This window comes from Raphanus sativus, chromosome 5, assembly GCF_000801105.2.
Source record: "Raphanus sativus cultivar WK10039 chromosome 5, ASM80110v3, whole genome shotgun sequence".
Taxonomy (NCBI): domain Eukaryota; kingdom Viridiplantae; phylum Streptophyta; class Magnoliopsida; order Brassicales; family Brassicaceae; genus Raphanus; species Raphanus sativus.
In genome coordinates this window covers 23817806-23835563 of record NC_079515.1, presented here as the reverse complement: position 1 = coordinate 23835563, position 17758 = coordinate 23817806, and the positions used below count along the sequence as shown (strand labels likewise).

The 17758-nt window shown below is 40.0% G+C and overlaps 6 protein-coding genes across 6 annotated transcripts; 2 read left to right on the top strand and 4 right to left on the bottom strand.

Moving 5' to 3' along the window:
- Nucleotides 1-591: 591 nt before the first annotated feature.
- Nucleotides 592-1453, bottom strand: LOC108860894 (uncharacterized). Its single transcript, XM_057011052.1, has 2 exons — nt 1198-1453; nt 592-921 (listed from the first exon to the last, which is right to left on the bottom strand). The coding sequence occupies exons 1-2, from the start codon at nt 1309-1311 to the stop codon at nt 763-765; spliced, it is 273 nt and encodes a 90-aa protein (XP_056867032.1). The 5' UTR covers nt 1312-1453; the 3' UTR covers nt 592-762.
- Nucleotides 1454-1974: 521 nt separating this feature from the next.
- Nucleotides 1975-4180, bottom strand: LOC108805330 (uncharacterized). The gene is made up of 3 exons (XM_018577346.2): nt 3335-4180; nt 2667-2835; nt 1975-2513 (listed from the first exon to the last, which is right to left on the bottom strand). Exons 1-3 carry the CDS (start codon nt 4103-4105, stop codon nt 2053-2055), a joined length of 1401 nt encoding a protein of 466 aa, XP_018432848.2. The 5' UTR covers nt 4106-4180; the 3' UTR covers nt 1975-2052.
- A 1314-nt stretch (nt 4181-5494) lies between these two features.
- LOC108860878 (pollen receptor-like kinase 3) lies at nt 5495-8226 on the top strand. The gene is made up of 2 exons (XM_018634729.2): nt 5495-7020; nt 7413-8226. Exons 1-2 carry the CDS (start codon nt 5679-5681, stop codon nt 7979-7981), a joined length of 1911 nt encoding a protein of 636 aa, XP_018490231.2. The 5' UTR covers nt 5495-5678; the 3' UTR covers nt 7982-8226.
- Nucleotides 8227-8560: 334 nt separating this feature from the next.
- LOC108857272 (peroxiredoxin Q, chloroplastic) lies at nt 8561-9978 on the bottom strand. Its single transcript, XM_018631231.2, has 4 exons — nt 9655-9978; nt 9174-9311; nt 9005-9094; nt 8561-8923 (listed from the first exon to the last, which is right to left on the bottom strand). Exons 1-4 carry the CDS (start codon nt 9868-9870, stop codon nt 8705-8707), a joined length of 663 nt encoding a protein of 220 aa, XP_018486733.1. The 5' UTR covers nt 9871-9978; the 3' UTR covers nt 8561-8704.
- Nucleotides 9979-10978: 1000 nt separating this feature from the next.
- LOC108860399 (SKP1-like protein 13) lies at nt 10979-11863 on the bottom strand. Its single transcript, XM_018634282.2, has one exon. It carries the CDS (start codon nt 11809-11811, stop codon nt 11230-11232), a length of 582 nt encoding a protein of 193 aa, XP_018489784.2. The 5' UTR covers nt 11812-11863; the 3' UTR covers nt 10979-11229.
- A 410-nt stretch (nt 11864-12273) lies between these two features.
- On the top strand, nt 12274-17042 carry LOC108805411 (kinesin-like protein KIN-7B). The gene is made up of 15 exons (XM_018577451.2): nt 12274-12431; nt 12743-12990; nt 13083-13172; nt 13255-13355; nt 13439-13552; nt 13641-13722; nt 13938-14005; nt 14119-14178; nt 14253-14377; nt 14479-14677; nt 14850-14987; nt 15079-15165; nt 15254-16078; nt 16171-16460; nt 16533-17042. Exons 2-15 carry the CDS (start codon nt 12762-12764, stop codon nt 16861-16863), a joined length of 2739 nt encoding a protein of 912 aa, XP_018432953.1. The 5' UTR covers nt 12274-12431; nt 12743-12761; the 3' UTR covers nt 16864-17042.
- Nucleotides 17043-17758: the final 716 nt, after the last annotated feature.

The following is a 17758-nucleotide window of genomic DNA, read 5'->3' as shown; positions in this document are numbered from 1 at the left end:
AAACACAACTTCGGTTTTTCCTAAAGGAACCTCTAGCAAAACCGACCAAGTGTGCATCAAACCAGAGAGCAACAAGGTAATCCTATCAGATCTCTATGGCCTAACACATATGAAGTCCTAGTTGTGACGGGTACGTTTCAGCATACTCAACCCGGTTGAAGCATGACAATGGAGCTTGGAAGATTCTTCCCTAAAACAAATCGGATTCTATGGGGATGTTTGATCCGGTCTGGACTGAAAGCAACTGGGACACAATAATAGGGTGCATGTGTACACGGTTCAGCACTCAGCATACGACAATGCATTCCTTGTTGGTTGTTGCGGGTGTTACAGTCACAACACTGGCTTATGTGGAGATTTTAGCTGCCAAGTTGTTCATCACAAAAGCTTTAAAGCAAGACTCAGACTTATATATGTAGTTCCCAAAATTTAACTTGTCAGTTTTCACCAAGAGAACTACATACCTAGCTATGATGTTGGCATAGTTTATTATAAAGTCGAATTCTAAATTAGAATTTACAGAAATATTATATCAACTTTATTAACATTCACTAACGCATCAACCCAAAAAAAAAAATAGTGATCGTTTCAAAGAAACTAAATAAATATTAATTAATAGTCCATTGCATTATTATTCTTACAAAATTACATTTGACAAAAAATATAGGTATATAATAATAGACGTATTTTCTTAGTTTTCTGAAAAGGTAATAGTAGTTACATATTAAAGAGGAAAACTGAAGTTAAATTATGTAATCAAAATCATTTCTCTTTGAGTTTTTTGGTGATGGCGAAGGCGGCTCCAGCTACGGCAACGATCACGGCTGATATGATAATCGTCTTCTTCAGCGCTTGTGTTGCGTCTCTCCTGGCCTTTGCGTTTTCCTTCCTTTCCAAGTTTTGTTGTATCTTTTCCGCCATCTTTTAACACACAAAACATAAAAGGATGTTAATACAAACTCATGTGTGCATGGATTTGTGTAATGAGGTGATTAACCCATTCATTAGTATGTTGTTTTTGATTTCAATAACCTTTTCAGATTAAGATTCGTGTCAGAAACTAAAGAAATCAAACAGAAATAAGCAAATCTTATTTCATCTAATTAGCTAGCTATTCTCCCATTTCATTTGTAATAAAGTGTTTATCTCGTAGATACGGTACCATATGCATAAAACGTACAGAAGACATAATTATACCTTATCTGAAGCGATCTCTGAAGAAACAGGATCTACTTCAAAACTCTTGTTCTGTCCAGGATTGAGTTCTGCTTCTGCGTCGCCTTCTGGAAAAGTGGTCCCATCCGTTGCCATTTTCACACTTCACTTTTTTTATGTTTTGATTCTTTTTTCTTTCCGTAAGAGAATTAATGCTTCGAGCACAATGCAAAATGAAGGTTGCTAGGCAAGTAAATTAAGTTTGGATCTGCGGCAAAGTCTTGCTCTTCTAAAAATAGTTTGAGGTTTGTTGTGTTGCGCTATGGATCTCTTTCAGCCATTCCATAAGCCTTTTTTACCGCTCTTTGTAAATTATTATCCGCCAAGCTCGTTGATTCCACTAAAATAAAATAGTGCAACTATTTCTATCTTCCCATGTTTGTTTCTCAAAAGATTTATGACTTTCACCTTATTTTTCTAACCCTAAACAAAATATATTTTTAACATAATAAAGATAAGAGAGACAGATAAGTTAATCCAAGAAACCTTTTGGTTCACTTGGAAGACAGGTTAGTCTTTGACATTTCAACGGATAAAACGAATTACAACTCACGATAAGTTCTTTCAGAGAAGGAAAACTCTTTCAAGAGCTATTGAGGAAGTGAATGAATGCATCAATACAACATATGAGTAGTTTATTTCACTTAGCAACAGTCTTTACAAATTAGAAGTCATGATTTGCGGAAGCGACTACCAAGAAGATTGTAATGATATGTTTTTTCTTTTAATGTGTTACTGGTAAATTTGAGAAACGGGAACTATCAGCACGATTTTTTTATTTATTAGAGAGACCATCTCTTTCTTTGGACGTGACGTAACAGAGAGTTTTGGAACAAATCAAAAGGAAGAAACAGATCCTTCCAAAAGAATAGCTTTCATATGTTGAATCAGCTCATCCATCTGCTCTCTCGAATGCAACGGCGAAGGATACACAAACGAACAGTCTAGTTTTCCATCTCTAAGCGAGTCGAAAACCGCAACAGACGGTCCAACACCGTGGATAGACGCGCATCCTATGTAATCCTTCACTCCTGCGGAGGCCAATGCTTGTTCTGAATACTCGTCTGTCACTGGATCTTCGAATATGGAGATGAGAGCGGTTCTCAGAGAGGATGAAGGAGTGAGGTTAGGGTTCTCTATGGCCTTGCACATTAGGAAATTGAGATCTGACATGTCCGTGAAATGCTTGTTTGAGTTCTTTGCCGACGTGAACGAGTCGTAGCATCTCTTGGCCAAGTCCCAGAGCTTTTCCTCTCCTGTTATGTCGTGTGTGTGAAGGATCCCTGAGTGGTAGAAACCTTAAGAACAAGAACAAAACACGTATCATCAAGCTGGATTAAAGAAAACTATCATGCATTATAATAACTAGTAAGCCTGAAACGTTCAAGGCATTGGCTCATGGCAACACCTCATCATCCCTAATATATTATATATAAAGAAATGGGCTTTACCAAAGTCATTAGGAGTAAGAGGGGGTTCAAGAATGGGACGACAGTCTGAGAGAGTCACCACTGCGTATTTCTCTCCTTGGTATTGCGGTAAGTTCTTTGAAGAATACGCAGAGATCATCGCTGCTGCTGCTATTGCAGCCCACAGCTTGATCCCTCTTGCCTTGCATCCCTGCAAACAACGTGATTCAATGTTTCACCAACATCCTCTTACTCCTATTTTGTGTTGCAAAATCAAAGTATCCATATAGTGTGATGTCATATGAAATATTTTTCAAACATTAACAACTTCCTTGTCACTATCCCAATTTATGTTTTCTTCTTCTTCCTCTATGTAAATGAAACTGAACATAATAATAAATGTGGAAACTCATAATATTATCTAAAAAATTATACAATTTTTGAATTTTCCACTAAAAGTAAAACTTTTATCTATTTTAGATTTTGTCATCTTGAGCATCTATATAATATGAGATCAATGTTCATATATAGAGATGATTTTTATCTATAATATTAAGTTTTTTCAATTATGTTTTATATTAGTTTTAAAAGCCAAAAACTTTATTTTTATATATTAATAGTAAAGTATCTATTATACTAAATACGGAATAATAGTAAACAAATTGTGCGCACGCAATTATAGAAGTTGCTTGAAGGGAAGAGAGACTTACAGCCACAAGTTTAAGAGTCTGATCACTTTCCAGTTTCATCCTAACCACCTGGGATCTCCGGTTAGAATCCTCAGCGTCCACGAAACTCAAATTCGAAAACCGGACCGCGTTCAACGAGTAACCCAGCACGTCGATCCCACGCGCCCAAAACGGTTTATCCCCTTTCCCACTCGGAACCATCTCCTCGATCGCCTTACCTAACCCAACCTCCTCCTCCTCCTCCTCCTCCACGTGTCCCTCATCAGCCGTCGTCTCTCTCATGAACTCTCTCAGAAGCGTAACCGCCGAAGTCCGATCGCACGCCCCCGTGTGCAGCCGAAGCGTCAGCACTCTCTCCTCCCCGCCGTCGTCCAGATCGTAGAGACTAACGAAGAAGACGCCGCACTCGCCGTTAATCCAACGGTGGGGATCGATCCACGCGTTCTTGTTCAGCTCGTGCTCGAGGATGATCCTGTGCGGATCGTCGCTGTCTCGGACGATCTGAGCCGTCGAGGATGAGTCGAAGGGGTGGATTTCGACGCGGGAGCCGGGGGAGGTTGCGAGGGAGAAGGAGTTGGCGGAGGCGTCGAAGCGGAAGGTGGAGCGGAGGGTGGGATGGCGAATCTGGAGTTTGTTGAGGGTGTTTTGGAGATTTTCGAGTTTCGGGGTCCGGGAGAGTGAGAGAGCTATGACGGCGATGCCTGTGCCGCCGTCGATGGCTCTGCACCAGCTGTACTCGGTGCCTCCGACGGGTCGGGTTGTGGATTCGGGTACCCGTTTCGGATGGCTCATTGTGGAAGAGAGAGAGAGATTGTGTTTTCGCTTTTGAGGAATTCTAAAGTGATTTTGTTTTGTTTCTCGAGTGAGTCTGTTTGTTGGCTAATATGGGAAGATACTGTCACGTACCTTTTCCTTTATTCCGGTTCAGTGTTTTACCGGTTTAGCAATTACATACTGTATTGTGTTTTACCGGTTTAGCAATTACATACTGTATTTGAATGATTTTGCAATTTTTTTTAAAAATGATTTTGCATTTCCCAGTTTACACATTGCTATTTCCTTATATTACAAATATTTGATTATTGTTTTTTGAGCAAAAAGAAAAAGAAGTATTTTAGAATACATCAACCCGACTTTCAGAGCGACATTCACTAGTTCAAGGATCGCGTGAGCCTATGGTCACGGGTTCTGTCGAGCTGTTCTATGGCTCCCTTACAAGATTACAACACCTTACTTCCAGACTATTTGGAGTTTCCTAAGCTGTTCTCGGTGAGGTTGTGGTTGGTCACGCACTGAGTGAGGGATCACTTAGCAGTGTTCGAAGATGTTACTAAGTTGTATTGTTGTACGTGTGGTAAAACTGGTGTGGTCAAAAATTTTATATCAAACTATAGATTAATGAAATAGTTTGATGTTGAGCCAAAAAAAGGAAAGAAAAAAGAATACCTCAAATATGACAAGCTGTAGTCGTCGTTGTGTGTGTTTATCTCCCAACCTCTATCTCATGTGCCTTGCTCGAGCATCGAACACGTACCATGTTGCATTAGTAATACTATCACAGACCGGGCGAGCTACAAAGCAAGGCATATTACAAATATTTGTGGTTTGAGGCGGTGGCCGATGCAGAGATAAATGTTATGGGAGACATTGTCAAAATTGTTTAAAGAATTATGTATATAACTGCTAATAGTGAAGAACAATACCAAAAATTTACATGTAATTTTTAAAAACCATATGGGGCATTTATCTCATCCTTGAACTATGTGGCTCCGCCACTGAACTGGTTTGGACAAATGCAATAGTGACACTATAGAAGCACAATCACCATATATTATTAATTCGCAAGTTATATGTTTACCTAACATATGTTTTGTGGATGGTTCTCAGAGTCCCACATCGCAATTTAGTAAGTATTGACAAAATAAAATCATATATAAACTGATTGATGACGCACAAATAGACACCCGAGAATTGTGGTGGGAACGAGGTAAAACCTTTAGAACCCATGGTCGTAAGAAATTCTCCAAGAAAGTCTCTGGGATCTTAAATTCCTTTTAATTAAAAAAGAAGAACCATCTTTAATTTAGAAAGCTATTTTGGTAAGGACAAACCTAAACTTTGCCAGCTAACTCCCTAAGACAAGAGCAGACAAGAAAAAAAAACTCCCTGAGACAAGAAAAAATGTCTCTCTTTTTTCTTATGAACACTCAAAAACAATGTCTAACGTTTTGAACAATAAACACAATCCAAAGCAAAACAACATTCATAGACGAAGAAGACACAGCACCTCCATACATCATCTTTGTGATAAAACTCTTAGAAAAAGCAAAACAACAACAACAACAACAAAGAACAGCTTTAACCCATGACTGCTGTTCTATTTCTTTGCCTCCTCCTCCTCTGTTTCTCCTTCACCCCTTCTCTGCAACACGTCAGCGAGTCTGAGCCGCTAATGCGGTTCAAAACCTCGGTGAATATAACCAAAGGGGACCTGAATTCATGGAGAACTGGAACCGACCCTTGCAACGGCAAATGGTTTGGGATCTACTGCCAAAAGGGTCAAACAGTCTCCGGCATCCACGTCACCAAGCTCGGTCTCTCCGGGACCATCCACATAGACGATCTAAAGGATCTCCCAAACCTGAGGACAGTCAGGCTCGACAATAACCTTCTCTCGGGCCCACTCCCTCCTTTCTTCAAGCTCCGCGGCCTGAGATCGCTCTTGCTGTCAAACAACACCTTCTCCGGAGAGATCGCTGATGATTTCTTCAAGGATATGACACAGCTCAAGCGCGTGTTTCTAGACCACAACGAGTTCACCGGGAAAATCCCCGCGTCCGTGATGCAACTCACGGGCCTCGAGGAGCTTCACCTGCAAGGCAACCAGTTCTCAGGCGAGATACCTTTGCTTTCGGATGGTAACAAGAGTCTTAAATCCCTAGACCTCTCAAACAACAACCTGGAGGGAGAGATCCCGAAGAGCATAGCAGAAAGAAATATCGCGAAGATGAACTTCCAAGGGAACCAGAAGCTTTGCGGACAGCCGCTGGATACCAAATGCGATGGTAACCAACAAACGTTAGGAAAAGACCCTAACGACGTGGACGGGGCCGGGAAAGCCGTCTTCATGGTCATTCTTTTCCTCTTGATATTCTTGATCCTGGTGGCGATTATAACGAGATGGAATAAGAAGAGGCAGCCCGAGTTCAGGATGCTCAGCAAGGACCACCTAAGCGACAACGAGAGCGTGGAAGTGCGCATGCCGGTCTCGGTGAAGAAGCCTGCCGAGGGAAGCAGTAAGAAGCGGAGTAGTAGTAGTAACGCGGACGGATCCTCTAAAAAAGGTTCAACGAAAGGTGGTGGAGGAGGAGGAGGAGGAGGAGGCATGGGAGACATTATAATGGTGAACAGCGAGAAAGGATCCTTTGGTTTGCCCGATCTCATGAAGGCTGCGGCCGAGGTGCTAGGCAACGGTAGCCTCGGGTCGGCCTATAAGGCCGCCATGGCCAACGGATTATCCGTGGTTGTAAAGCGGATTAGGGATATGAACAAGCTGCCACGCGATGCGTTCGATGTCGAGCTACGACGTTTGGGGAAACTACGACATCCTAACGTTCTTACCCCTTTGGCTTATCATTACCGTCGCGAAGAGAAGCTTGTCGTCTCCGAATACATGCCTAAAAGCAGCCTCCTCTACGTTTTGCACGGTACTGTTTCTTTTTATTTTATTTTATTTTTCAATTGATTTTAGATGCATACTTTTTTTTTTTTTGAGAATGCTACTTTGCATTTTGTTTAGTATATAAAATGTGTATATCTATATATAAAACTAATATTTCATATGTGTATAGTAAGTTTTGCAAACTTGTGTAAATAAAGATATATAGTTAAGAAAAATGAATCATAACAATTTTATAAAGAAAAAAATAGATTAAATTATAAATAAAAATATAAAATACTTTTTAGTATATTAAATAAATTAAAAATTTAGCAAAAAACTTAATAGTCCACGCGAATGCGCATATATATAATTACTAATGAGGTTATAATAAGGTTATAATATTGATCCATTAGTTGGAATCTGTTTCTCAATTATCAGGAGATAGAGGGACTATTCATTCCGAGCTAACTTGGTCAACAAGGCTAAAGATTATACAAGGAGTTGCACTAGGGATGCAGTTCTTGCACGAAGAGTTCGCATCCTACGAACTCCCCCATGGAAACCTCAAGTCCAGTAACGTTCTACTAAGCGAAACCTACGAGCCACTGATCAGCGATTACGCGTTCCTCCCGCTTCTTCAGCCCGACAGCGCCTCGCAGGCGTTGTTCGCTTTTAAATCCCCCGAGTTCGCTCAAAGCCAGCAGGTTTCGCCGAAATCTGATGTGTACTGCCTCGGAGTCGTCCTCTTAGAGGTCATGACCGGGAAGTTCCCTTCGCAGTACCTAAGCAACGGTAAAGGCGGGACGGATATCATCGAATGGGTGCAGTCTTCGGTTGCGCAGGGTAAAGAAGAAGAGCTTATTGATCCGGAGATATCGAGTAGTGCTGATTCGTTGCAACAGATGGTGGAATTGGTGCGGATCGGCGCTGCTTGTATCGCAAGTAATCCAGATGAGAGGGAAAACTTGAAAGAAATTGTTAAGAGGATAGAACGAGTAACGATTTGACGAGACTTTTTAAAGAGAGAGAGAGTTATAAAAAGCCTTCGGAATCTTTAGATGAACAAACGTAAGAGGCAAGGTATGTTGTATAAATAGGAGTGAAGATCATTTTGTTCTTAACCACAAAAATCATATTTTGTGTGTTCATTAGGAAGAGGTCAAGAGAGAATGCCCACCTTTTTCTTCCTTTTTATTTGTTTCATAGAACTTTTTCCCCTTTTTCTTTGTTAGAGTCGTTTATTTTTCAAGGAAGTTTGTTGGTTATAAATCCCTGTTTTGTGTTCTATACAAAGAACTTTTACCAATGCCGGTTTGAATGTATACACATTTTAAAAGAAGTTTTATATATTTGATCTACTATAATAAATAATTGTAATACAAGAGAAAATCACAATTAACTTAGTGAAAATATAGAATAGTATTCTTTCATATTTCAGAATATATGTTACGAACAAATAATTCAGGAAGATATTACTTATGCTTTTGAGCGGGATACCGACCTTTATATTTTTAGCTAAAATATAAAGAAAAAATCACATTAAAATTAGAAAAATTTAGAAGACTAAGTGTAATTTAGAAAAAAAATTGTGAAATTAAACTCTTATGTTTTGTTTTATTATCAAATTTGGTGTTTTGAATTGGAGTCATTGGGAAAACAGCAATGAGAACAATAAAGGAAGGTCATGAGTTGTTGTTTTGTAAAGATCCAGAAGAGGAAGAAGACAAGGATCAAGCAGCTTTGAGGAACTTCAAGGTCTCATCAATGTGTTTCTCAGGCTGGAACTGGTTGTTGTAGATGAGCTGAACGACACCGTTTTTGTCAAGAACATAAGTCTGCCTCCCTGGCAATGCCCCAAACAGATCTCCAGGCACTCCCCAATCTTTCCTCACCTTATTCCCTTCGTCACTCAACAATGTGTATGGAAGCTTGTATTTGCTTGCAAAAGCCTGCAAATGTTTTTTTTCTTTTTTAAAAATTCCGAGAATGAAATGGCCGGTTTTAGATTCAGAAATCAAAAATGTTGTTACCTTGTGAGAAGCAGAATCATCACCACTTATGCCAATGACCTCTGCGCCGGCCTTCTTGAATTTCTCATAAGAGTCTCTGAAAGCACAAGCCTATTGTACCCAAAAAAAGTAAACCATTAATCACCAAAAAAGCCGAAGCAGAATGAAACTAAAAGCAAAAGAAAAAGACCTGCTTGGTGCAGCCAGGGGTTTCATCTGCAGGGTAAAAATATAGAACAACAGGCTTCCCTTTATACTTCTTCAGGCTCACCGGCTTTCCGTTTTGATCCTTTAGTGTGAAGTCTGGTGCAGTCTGCCCCTTGTTAACCTGCTTACGAATAATAATTGGTCATTTGATGAATATGTGCTTAAACTCAATTTTTACATTGTATGTTTCCTCAAGAATCTTACTTCCGTAACCAAAAAAAAAAGATTTCGATACATATTAGCACATAAATCTCAAAATTTTGTATACATTTGAGACCTTCATGTTTCTGACCATCGCGCGCTAATTATTTAATCATGCAACACCTAAACCGAGATGTAACATAACTCAAGAAACTTATGTATATAATTTTTCGAAAATAATAACTTAATTCACAGAACTCGTTACCTAGTTACAGCCAAACAAAACATCTATCAATAGGAAATGGGAAGATTCGTGAATGTACCTTCGCAGAGATTGAGCTTTTGAAAGAACAAGGAGAATAGAGGGGAGAGAGAGAGGTGGAGGGAGAGAGTCTGAGACCAAAGAAGTTAGATTCTGATGACTTTGTGGGAACTGGAAACTGGGTTTTGGTGAGAATGGTGTTTCTGTGATGAAGAGAGTGCAGTGTGGCCTGACTAGAGAAAGTTAAAAATGTAGAACAAGAAGAAGAAGAAGCCATGTCTGTTTTGTTCTCTCTATCAATGACGTCTGCCACTAGCTTCACGCACTTCCTTCAAGTAATTGTGAAATGGAAGAAGATGATGAAGATAGGGAAAGATTGGTGCCTGTGGTAACACGTCGTCACTGCGTTTCCAAAGTTATGTCGTTTTCTTGATGGGCTCTTATTTTTTTTGGTCAATTTGATGGGTTAAAAATTTTATGGGCTCTTATGCAAATTAAAAACCATATGCTACGGAAGCAATGCAAATTAGAGTGAATTGTCGCTTCTAGATTGACAACTGATCAGATGCAAATTAAAAACCATCTAAATATTGGAATGCATTGTCGCTTATAGAGTGAATATTGTCAAGTAGATGGAGCGAATTATCGCTTCTGGATTGATAACTGGTCGCTTTTTGGATCTCTTCAAGACTACTTTGCTGCTTCTTGAACTCCTAGACAATGAATCTCCCTCAATGATATCTTGTCTGATCTTCATGATGTTGGTAGCTGGGTCTCCCTCCCCCACATTCTGAAGCATTGCTCCAAGTACATATTCACTTAACTACTTTGTTCCTATTGGAGGAGGAAGACAGCCATGTGGACTACTGTCAGTATTCCAAAGCATAATTTTCCGGTCTAGTTGTTCGTTCTGAACAAAAGCTCTACTCATGATCACTTGTTGTAGCTTCTAAGGTTTAATGGAAAGCATTACACAAGATGTTTGGAAACTACATGTCAAAGATTCTTCAGGTACAAGAGATATGGATCATTTGGTATCAGAATTAGAAAGAGTGAGTGAGTAGAAGAGAAGGATCATTGACACAAGATTTTTGAACTCGAGCAGTCTTCTAATGTATAAAACAACCTTCTTCTACATATGTACACATTATAATCATCATATACTTTTGTGTGTGTTTTAGAGTTTTGAAATGCCCTTTTCTTGCCTTTTTACGTTCTGCAGATTAAAGAATGTTCTTATCTGAGGATTCAAACTTATCCAGCACCAGAAGAAGAGTCACACGTCATATTAGTGAGAACAAATCTAGTTCTATTTAGTTGCAGAGAGCTATACAAGTTTTGAGTTTGTGCATAGGAAAGCCAATGACAAAAGTACTTTAAATCGATAGAGAGCTGAAAGAAAGATTTCTTAAAACGCAAGGCTTCTTCACATGTACAGAACTTCTTCTAGATAGATACATGCAGTTTATCATCATCATCCTCAATCTTGCTTAAGCGTCAAGAAAGGTTCACATTCACAAAAACCAAATCAAGAAAGCAAATGTTCATCTAATATCCGATCTAAAGATTCGAAAACACACACACACGCACCAAAACAAAGAAAAACTAGTTAGGGTTCGTATTTAACCCGCTCCACTCAATCAAAAGCCCACTCGTTCTCCTTGAGAACCTCTGCTTCTTCCTCTGCTGTGTAGTCACTCACGATGCCGAGCTTTGCGCGAATCTCCTTATGGTCTTTGCATGCTGCGATCTCATCAGCGACTCTCTGGCAAGCGAGATCAATTAGACCTTTGATGTTTAGGTAGTTCGCAGCCATGAGGAGATCATAGACCGTGGACAGATCCATCTCCTTGATGAACTCAGCGTCCCACTTCTTGAGAGCATCATCACCAGAGGAGGAAGAGGAAGAATCGGCACTGTTGACGACGGCGACGTGGTTCTTGCAGTATTCGATCACCTTCGCGAGGATCTTCCCTGTGACTTCCTTAATCTTGTATACGGGATCGTCGCAATCTTCAACAACATTCGTCAAGCACGGAGACTGAAGTACGACCGCTTCATCGACTTCAAAGGATTCATCGTCGGAGCTCTTCAACGTGATCATCTTCTTCTCCTTCTCCATCGTCGTCGTGCTTTTGCTGCGTTGTGGTGATGAAAGAACTGAGAGAGAGCGAATGAATGGTAACGGTGGTGAATATAATGAACGTGACAGCCCCATGCATATCTCTTTGGTGTATTTATAGGCGTTTAGTAGAAGCGCATCAAGTTTACAAAAATATTTATCTATTAATTAATGAGGGGTCAATTATATCGTTGGATTACATAATTTCACTGAAACATTCTTCAAATAACTTTTATTAATTAAAACAAAAATAATTGACTGAGAAACCTAGCCGAGATTCTATAGAACGTACACATTTGCTCAGCACCAAATCAGTTACTATATGAACCGAATGAATTGATACCATAATCATTATCATCATCACATAGATATATCTTTACCATCATAATCATACAAAGTTCGGTTATTTTAAAGGTTAATAAAATATCTATTGTGCACAAGAAAGAAAAAAAGGGCGCTCTGTAAAATGTGAAGCCACAATCGTACACGTGGCACGCGAAGAACTCTGATAGATCTCGACCGTTCAGTTCAAAACAATTTTCAGGAGGAAAAAGACAAAAATAAAAGAAAGAAATAGTTTCCGTTACACATATCTTTCCTCTCCTCCTCCTCTGCAAATCCCTAAACTTCGTCTTCTTCTTCTTCTCCGATCGTCGATCCAGTTTCTCAGTCTCCAAAGATTCTCCTCTCTTCCGCCACCGCCGCATTTGCATTCCGTAAGTGATTGATTGTACAGATTCTTTCCTTTCAGGTGATTGATTGATTATAAGTTCATAGGGTTTCTATTTTAGGCTTTCTTGACAGTTAGTGACGAAGAACTCAAACGATTTCTAGGGAAAATATTGTATTGTAGATTCGCTACATCTAGGCCTTGCTTGTAAGTTTCCTAATTTGATCTGAGTTAATCGGTGATGACGTCATCTTACCAAACTGAAAATGTATATTAGATTGATAAGCTTCTTGATTATGTGATTGGGGATAAGGTTGGCCTAATCATTGTATAGTAACATCATCGCTTTGGTTTTAGTTAAAGTGTGTAGAAGAAAATGATGGGCCTGCCGAGGACGCCCGCAAGCAAGATAAACAGGGCCAATCCGTCTACACCTGGCGGCTCCAGAGTCACAGAGGAGAATATACTCGTCACTGTACGGATGAGACCATTGAACTCGAGGGAGCATGCCAAATATGACCTCATTGCTTGGGATTGTCCAGATGATCACACCATTGCTTTTAAAAACCCCAATCCTGAGAGAGGTTCAGCGAAATATTCATATGGTAATATTTCATAAGAATCTCTCTCGCTTCCTTTCCTTGTTTGTATATAAGTCTGTTGATCATTATCTTCTCTTCCTTGACTTTTTTTATAGACAAAGTATATGAGCCCACCTGTGCAACTCAGGAGGTTTATGAAGGTGGTTCAAGGGATGTCGCACTTTCTGCTTTAGCAGGAACCAACGGTAAATTAAGCAGATAATCGGATATCTTCCCTTTTTGATAAAAGCTTAGAGATGTGAATTGTTTTTTCTATATTTATCGCAGCAACCATTTTTGCATATGGTCAGACCAGCAGTGGAAAGACCTTTACAATGAGAGGGGTCACCGACAGTGTAGTTAAAGATATATACGAGCATATAAGTAAAGTGAGTGATCAAATTTTAAGGTCCCTATCCCTTTTGGTTTTGTTTGTTTACCAACTGATATAGATCTACTCAAATCTATGCAGACTCAAGAAAGGAGCTTTGTCTTGAAAGTATCAGCTTTGGAGATCTATAACGAGACTGTGGTTGACCTTTTGAATCGTGATACTGGGCCCCTTAGACTGTTAGATGATCCTGAGGTATGTAAAGGGTCGGAAACCACTACATTGAATGCTGAAACACGCATTCATTATCTTGGCTTGATTGAGAATGTTGTCTATCTTGCAGAAAGGAACCATTGTAGAAAATCTGGTTGAGGAAGTGGTTGAAAGCAGGCAACATTTACAGCACTTAATTGGCATTTGTGAAGGTAAATCCTTCCTATCAATAGTATCACTTTTGTTCTCAATTCTTGGTGCGTACACCTTTGGTAGAGCAACACAAATTAGTGATAGATTAACGGAGTAACTCAATGCTTCGAACTCTTTTGATAGCATGCATAATATATGACACATTTTCTCTTCAATCAGACGTGGTATCTTCATTTACTTTCTTGTTATGTGATTTAGCATTTGCTTTTTTCAGGTCAAAGGCAAGTAGGTGAAACTGCTCTGAACGACAAAAGTTCAAGATCTCATCAGATTATTCGGCTGGTATGATTTATCCTCATGCATGATAGAATTAACAATCTATTCCCTTATGTTTTAAACATGGATAAGGTAGAGGTGGATAACATTATCTCATGTTCTCTGCTTTTGATATTCAGACCATTCAGAGCAGTCTAAGGGAAATAGCAGGCCGTGTGCAGTCTTTCATGGCAACTTTGGTACGCCACTTTATTATGTTTTGGCTAAAGCTTCACTTGCCATCTAAGATACTAAGACACTCTAATTGGTGCAGAATCTTGTTGATCTTGCTGGAAGCGAACGTGCTTCTCAAACAAACGCAGATGGTCTAAGATTTAAGGAGGGGAATCATATTAACCGAAGCTTACTGACACTTACGACAGTTATTAGAAAGCTGAGGTAAGAAATTATTAACACATGATTGTCTTTGGGCACATCTAAACTATCTTTCAACTTGATGTAACACATTCATTTTTGTTATTGTTATTATTTGGATGTAGTTCTGGAAAAAAAAATGATCACATACCATATAGAAACTCGAAGCTTACAAGGATTCTGCAAAATTCACTTGGTGGGAATTCGAGAACTGCAATAATATGCACCATTAGTCCAGCCCTGAGCCACGTTGAGCAGACGAAAAAGACGCTTTCTTTTGCGTCCAGTGCAAAGGAAGTCAAAAACTGCGCTAAAGTAAACATGGTATGTCAGTTATCTTTACTCCTCTGGCTACAAACGTCTATAGTGCCTGATCATATACTTCATTAAATAAAAAATGCTTTTGCTTGTTCTTGACAGCAAACGTACCCTTCTATTGGTATTCATTTCTGAGATTTGATTCTAGCTGATTTTTCTTTTTGTTTTTGGGTTCTAGGTGGTCTCAGAAAAATTAATGTTGAAACATCTGCAGCAAAAAGTAGCAAAACTCGAATCAGAGTTAAGAATCCCAGAGTCTAGTTCATCTACCTGCTTAAAGTCTCTGTTAGTTGAGAGAGAGATAAAAATCCAACAGGTAGAGACCCAGACGTTGTTAAATGGTGCTTTAGTGTGAAAAAAAAAGGAAACTTAAAAGTGATTATTTATTCATGTTAATCTAATTGCAGATGGAAACGGAGATGAAAGAGTTAAAGCGTCAGAGAGACATTGCACAATCTCAGCTTGAACTAGAAAGAAAAGGAAAGGAGCAGAAGGTATGCGCACGGATATATATGAGATACCAAAATTTCACTGGGAGATGCCTGTATAATTGATTGCAGGGGTCAAATACCTTTTTCTCAGGTAGCAAGGTGTCTTTCCTACGATGCTCAGGAGGAGTCCACTCCAAGCAAATCTTTTCCTAAAAGCCGCAGAACAAGTCGTAGAAAAGATAATGCGAGGCAGTCTCTAACATCAGCGGATCGAACAGCGCTAGCCCAAGAGATCCGTTTGTTTGAGAAAAATCAGAAGAAGTTAGGCGAGGAAGCAAACCAAGCGCTAGATCTTATTCACAAAGAAGTGACATCTCACAAACTGGGTGATCAACAAGCTGCAGAGAAATTTGCGAAAATGCTCTCAGAGATCCGTGACATGCAGAAGAGCAACCTTATACCGGAGGAAACTGTAGTTGGTGATAAGGCCAGCTTGAAAGAAGAGATAAACCGGCTCAACTCTGAAGAAATTGCAGCTATGGAGAAGAAGATTGAGCGTGTTCAGAAATTCATTGACACGCTTGCGTCGTCTTACCAGACAGATGAAGAGACTCCGGAGTTCAGGACCCAGATGAAAAAGAAGAGAGTTCTTCCCTTTGGATTAAGTAATAGTCCAAACTTACAGCATATGATCCGGGCACCATGCTCACCTCTTTCGTCTTCGGGGACTGAAAACAAGGCTCCTGAGAGCAATGTCGTTTCCGCTAGGGATAGGGATATTCGAACCCCCTCAAAGGAAGGAGGAACCCCTGTATCATCATCATCACGACAAGCTAATTCAGTCGATGTTAAGAGAATGAAGCGTATGTTTAAGAATGCTGCGGAAGAAAATATACGTAACATCAAAGATTATGTTAATGGATTGAAAGAACGTGTGGCGAAGCTTCAATACCAGAAGCAGCTTCTTCTTTGCCAGGTCAGTTTCTATAAACTCGTGAACTGCAAATCAGTAACTCGGAGGAGGAAGCTTTTTCATATATATATTTTTATGTGTGAGTTTGTCCTTAGGTGATAGAACTGGAGGGAAACGAGACAGCTGAGTCCGATGAATCTCAAACGGAAGGGCCCTTGTGTTTTGAAGAGCAGAGAAAGCAAATCATAATGTTATGGCATCTTTGCCACATCTCAATCATTCACAGGACGCAGTTCTACATGCTGTTCAAAGGAGACCCAGCTGATCAAATCTACATGGAAGTAGAGCTCCGCAGGCTGACGTGGCTCGAGCAGCACCTGGCCGAGTTGGGAAACGCAAGTCCAGCATTGCTCGGCGATGAACCAGCAAGCTACGTAGCATCAAGGTAACGCGTAGTTCCTCTTTTTTTTTTTTGTATTTTCTGGACTGAGTTGAGAATCATACGCTGGTGGCGCAGTATAAGAGCATTGAAGCAAGAGAGAGAGTATTTGGCAAAACGGGTAAACACGAAGCTAGGAGCAGAGGAAAGAGAGATGCTGTACCTGAAGTGGGACGTAGCGCCTGTGGGTAAACAGAGGAGGCAACAGTTGATCAATAAACTGTGGACAGATCCACACAACACGGAGCACGTGAAAGAGAGCGCAGAGATAGTGGCGAAGCTTGTGGGGTTCTGTGACTCGGGGGAGAACATAAGGAAAGAAATGTTTGAGCTCAACTTTGCTTCTCCTGCGGATAAGAAGACATGGATGATGGGTTGGAACTTCATTTCAAGTTTCTTGCATCTCTAAGGCCAACTCGTAGTTCTCACTTCTCAACACGTCTTAAGATTCTTCCTTTTTTTTCCTTCTGTAGATACTTTAGATTCTCCGAGTCTTTTGAAGCTAAACGTTGAAACTTATTTCATTTTCATTCCTGATAATAGATCGTTTACCTTGAAATTATCAAGTCAATGTGAGTTTGGGAGCAAGATGTCTGTCTGATTTTTTAGTTTTCAAGTTCAGTCACGAGCATAGCAAAATCACTGCTAAACACAAATTTGTAAGCTGATATATAAAATGGCCTACTTTGGACCTGTTTAGGGCTCGAGATGAATGAGATAAGTGATGGATATACTCTCTCTGTTACAAACAGTGTTACCTTGCCACTTTTTTCTAGTTTTTTTTTTCCATCAAAATGTTTTATAGATTAAATTGGGCCAAGCCCAGATTACAAACGAGTCCTACAAACAAGAATACACCAGAATCCAAAAGCCCAAAGCCACTCCTCACACCAACTAAAAGGCCCAAAAGCCTAACACCAAACCCGGCCGACGAAAATCGAAGCTCGCGTCAAGGAGGCACGCGGATGTACACGTGGATGCATCTGCATGGTCGGCTCGAAAGTCAACACCACCGCCTCACTTGACCTACCCCATCTCTAAACGCCGCCGTAATAACCTCTTTCCGTCGGAGCTCTTCACCCGCATAAACTCCGACGATACCAACTCTGAACTTCATCCTTTGTCTTCTTGTCGGATATCATCTTCGAAAAGGAGATCTCACCCGTTTTAACAACTAATCAAATCCTAGAAGGACAAACGAGAACAACGCGATCTCTAATCGGAACCACACCCAAACACCTGAAACTAAAAAGAAAAAAACTAAAAGCTGACAATGCGAATCTGTTATAGCCTTCGGTTTACGG